Source organism: Monoraphidium neglectum (assembly GCF_000611645.1).
Source record: "Monoraphidium neglectum strain SAG 48.87 unplaced genomic scaffold scaffold04676, whole genome shotgun sequence".
Classification (NCBI taxonomy): Eukaryota; Viridiplantae; Chlorophyta; class Chlorophyceae; order Sphaeropleales; family Selenastraceae; genus Monoraphidium; species Monoraphidium neglectum.
Genome location: NW_014008953.1, coordinates 1 through 4,091, shown reverse-complemented (window position 1 = coordinate 4,091; position 4,091 = coordinate 1). Strand labels below are relative to the sequence as shown.

Here is a 4,091-nt window from a genome sequence, read left to right as displayed (position 1 = left end):
AGAGGACAGGACAATCACATCAGGAAGGTCGTCAGCAGTACAGCAGACAGGGTGTCGTGCGGCCCTCTGCTCTGTCGAAGCAAGAGCGTCAGCAGTGCAGCAGGCAGGGCATCGTGCGGCGCTCTGCTCTGCCAAGCGTGCCTCGTGCAGTCGCGCCTGCCGCTGTGAGGGGTCAGCCCCCACGCGCGCCGCACCTCCCGCAAGACGCCAGTGGCTGCAGGCCATGTCGTTGATGATGTCTCTGGAATGGATTCCACGCGGTGGTGAGCGCGAGGCCGAGCTGGCTCTCGCTGTGGACGAGGGAACAAGGGCAGATCGATCTAAGGACAGCGCGATGGCAGGCTCGCACGTGATTATGTTATTCTTGGAAATTGCGACTTTTCGACGTTGTCAATTTGTGAACGAGCAGGTGTGCAAACATGGCGAACGCACAGGACGCGAGCCATCCTCGTTNGGTTGCTGCTCCCATGATGAGAGGGCACAGCCGTGAGCGAGCCGCAAAAACAGATGCCGTAAAGTGAAAGATTTCGATTTCTTTGCAACTTTTATGCTGTCCCGCGCCGCAGATCTGTTGGTGGCCATTCTTTTGCAGCCGGGGAGCACTCTGCCCAAGCAGCGACAATCAAAAGAACAAACGGGGTTCCAGTCCGCTCACACTTCGTTCACTGCCACGTGCACCGCGTGCTATCGCCTCACCCATGGTCAGCAACCACCCCACCCCACGGCCTGCCTCGGCTGCGCGATGTAGCGTAGCACAGCGTTGCGNCATTGGGCGGCCCCGCTACGCCATAAGCAAGAAGGGTGCGCAGGGCATAGGGAAGGTTCTAATGAATTGTTTGACCCAATGGCATTGACCCTCAACACATGACGCTGGGGAAAGTGCCGTCGCGCCCCGCCTCACCGCACCCGTGCGTCCCCGGCCGCCTGGTCCCGCAGCCGCTGCCGTCTCCACTGCCCCCGCAGCCGCAACCACCTCCGCCGCCTCACCACGCCGCAGCCTCGGCCAACGACGCGCCATGCGCGGCGGCGAGCGGCAGCACCGGCGGCGGTGCGCTCGGCGCCGCGGCGGCCGTGGCCGCGGCTGGGCGGGCGCAGCTGCCAATGCTCCCGGACATTGACATGAAGCCCGTGGAAGCCACAGACCCCAAGGCCAAGAGCCTCGCCTTCAACGGCGTCCTCTCCCTGCTGAAAACCCTCGACCTGGACAGCACTACGCGCTCAAAAGTGTTCAGGGCGCTCAACGCGCAGCTCGCCGACCCGGGCCCCGTGGCGCACTTTTTGTCAATGTCGTACCAGTTCCTGCGGCGGTGCTGCGCGGAGAACAACGCGGACGCGGCGAGGGCGGCCGTCCAGGAGATGGCCGCAGAGTCCGCCTCGTGATCCGAGATCTGCTCAAATCTGATCTGGTCTGGTTGGGGAGACACCGCGGAGCCGTCGAGTCTGCGGGCGCAGTCGTTTTGGCTGGGTGTGGTGTATGGGTGCGCCCCGCTGCGGGGTCCCTGCACCCCTTCCCCTGATGGGTTTGGGTGAGCTGGTGCAGCCCCTGCCTTGCCGCCAGCCCCAGTTTCGAGGCCGGGGTTGCCTGTGCGCGGGCTCGGCACTACTGTGGCTCCAGCCTCCTGCGCAGGCGAGCGTGCTTCTGGCGGGTTGGCGCGTACACATATGCGTGTTTCCGTGTGTTTGGCGGTATGATGCGATCCTTTGGGGGTTTCGCCCCGTGATCCAGCCGGCGCTATCTATCATTTGTTTCCTTATCGCGCTTTTGTGCTGCGGCCAGCGGCTATGCCTGGCGCGTGCGTGTTCGTCGGCAGCAGACAACAAGCAGGCAGGCAGGCAAGAAGGCATAGGTCGCACTATGTAGTCTCTAGCCTCCGCCGCAAACCCATGTTTCTCCTTGCCGGGCCTCCAGTCCCTATTCTCAATCTTAAGAGCCTCCCAGGCCCTGGGATGGTCTCCCCTTTTGCGGTCAAACGGCGAGGGCCCAGCCCAGCGGGCGCGCAGCGCGCTCGCCCTATCAGCCTGCCTTTGCTTGGCCGACCGCGCGGAGCGCATGCCCATATGCTTTTTTAAGTCCGGGACATCTCTGCCTCTCCAGCCGTTTGCTGTTACCCACCCAGGCCTCCTTCGCCCCGTGAGGTAGAGCTTCAAATGCGAACCAGTGAAGGCATATGAACCGCGAGCGCACTCATGTCGCCGACAAAGTCTGTGATCTGCGCAAGCGCGCGCGCGCGCGCGGCGCCAGCAGCCCCTGTGACCCCCTTTCACCCCTCCAGCACTGACTCGTGACCGCCGCCCCGCCACGTCTCGCACTGACGTATGTTACATATATTGGCCCGTTGGTTGCAGACTTGAGCTATTGAGTGGCAAGGTGCTGGGCAGTCAACCAGTCGTGCACGTGTGATTTGCATGGATGGGCACGTGTAAGCATTCATGCCACCCACACAAACTTATCGTGTCGCCTCTGCTGTTCAAGCCCTGTCCCGCCACCTGTACCAGCCGGTTGTCGCTGAGAGGCGCTGCTGTGCAGGTGCGAGTGTCTGCCCCAAAATGCAAGGGTCCGGTGCGTGTGCACCGGCCTCATTTCGAAAGTTTACTGCGAGAAAGCCTGGGAAATTTGCAGGGGGGCTGTGCATGGATTTGGGTATGACATCCCCCAGGATTGGAGGCTTTCCGCCCTTGCTACCTGCGCAGCCTCGCTCCCCAAGTTGGTCAAAGCCAGAGTGAGAGTCAGACAGACCACCAGGCCACTACTGTGCGTTGTCGACTTGACACCCAGCAGGCCAGTACCTGCTTGAGTAGGGATCTATGATTGCAAACCAGATACCGGTAATGTATCGTACTAGGGTGTTCCCAGCAATCTTGCGGTTGCGTCTGCCCCAGTACCGGCCAGCATTGACGGCGATGCACTGTCAAAAGATCATGATGCTCAGCACAGACCGGCGTGCGCACAAGCTGGTGTCGTGGTAGATCAATTGATAGATGTCTTCATATCTTTGAACTGCTCACGCTGCCCGGGCCAGCTGCGGCGTTGATCAGCTTGTCTGAAGGGCTCAGCTTCGCGAGGTTTTTGAGAACAGCTATGTCGCGCAAGGGGGACTTTTCAGAAGAGTACTACGCAGAAGAGACGTTCGGCGGCCACGTTGGCGGCGGGCGCGTTGTAAGTGGCGGCGGCCTGATGCACTATGCGCCCGCTGCTGCTGCTCCCGCTGCCGCGGCAGTTGCTGGCTGCAGGTGCCGTGTTTAACGCAAGACAGCAGCATGCGCGGGGTGTGCGCACACCATGCCCTGTGCGCACCACCTTGCACACCCAGTGGGCCCGCACAGCACAACCGCAGACCTGATCAGTCTGTAACGACCCGCGTCAGCACCCCTGTGAGCAAGCCCACGCGCCTCTGCACCCGCCAACGCAGTACACGGGCCCCCTGCTGATGGTGGGCTTCAGCATCATCTTCGGCTGCTTCATCATGGCCACCGCGACAAAGGTGGGGCCGCCCGGCACCTGCCCACACCCACGCGCACGCACCCGCTCGCGCGGGCCGCCCGCCCGACAGCAAGGGGCTGTCACGCGCAACAGGCTCCGGCGCTCAGCCAGCTCCGGGTGACCCGCCACCCGCCTTTCCGCCTGCCGGCTGGATCTCGCCGCTTTTTAGGCCCCCACGCAACTGCGCAGGCAGGTGCTCGGCTGAGAGGGCCGCGGGGTTTTGCCGCCCTGGCGCACCCGCTGCTGCGAGTGGAGCTTGAAACACCTCCGAGCTCGCCCCGCCCGCGCCGCCGCCCCGCCGCTCTCCCCCCAGAAAAGCCCGAACCTGCAGTTTAAGTGGCTGCAGCGGAGAGTGGGCGCACAGGTGGGCAGGGCGTGCCGAGGCCCCGGCGCCACAGCCCTCGAGCGAGCGCTCAGCCCGCGCGCTGACGATACAGGGGCGCACCCGGGTCGTGCCGTTCTGCGAGGCGGCAGCCAAGGGACATTTTCCCGGGCGCGATGAGGAGCAGTTGCGCGGCGGCGGCGATGACGCGGCCGCACGCGGCGCGGCGCGCACGGGCATTGCAGTCGTCATAAATACATGAACTTGCATATACACATACACATATAC

The 4,091-nt window shown here is 63.2% G+C and overlaps 1 protein-coding gene across 1 annotated transcript; it reads left to right on the top strand.

The window, feature by feature from the left end:
• Window positions 1-223: 223 nt before the first annotated feature.
• On the top strand, window positions 224-1,380 carry MNEG_14673 (hypothetical protein; the record flags this gene model as incomplete). The annotated part of the gene is made up of 2 exons (XM_014036855.1): window positions 224-263; window positions 998-1,380. 2 exons carry the CDS (start codon window positions 224-226, stop codon window positions 1,378-1,380), a joined length of 423 nt encoding a protein of 140 aa, XP_013892309.1.
• Window positions 1,381-4,091: the final 2,711 nt, after the last annotated feature.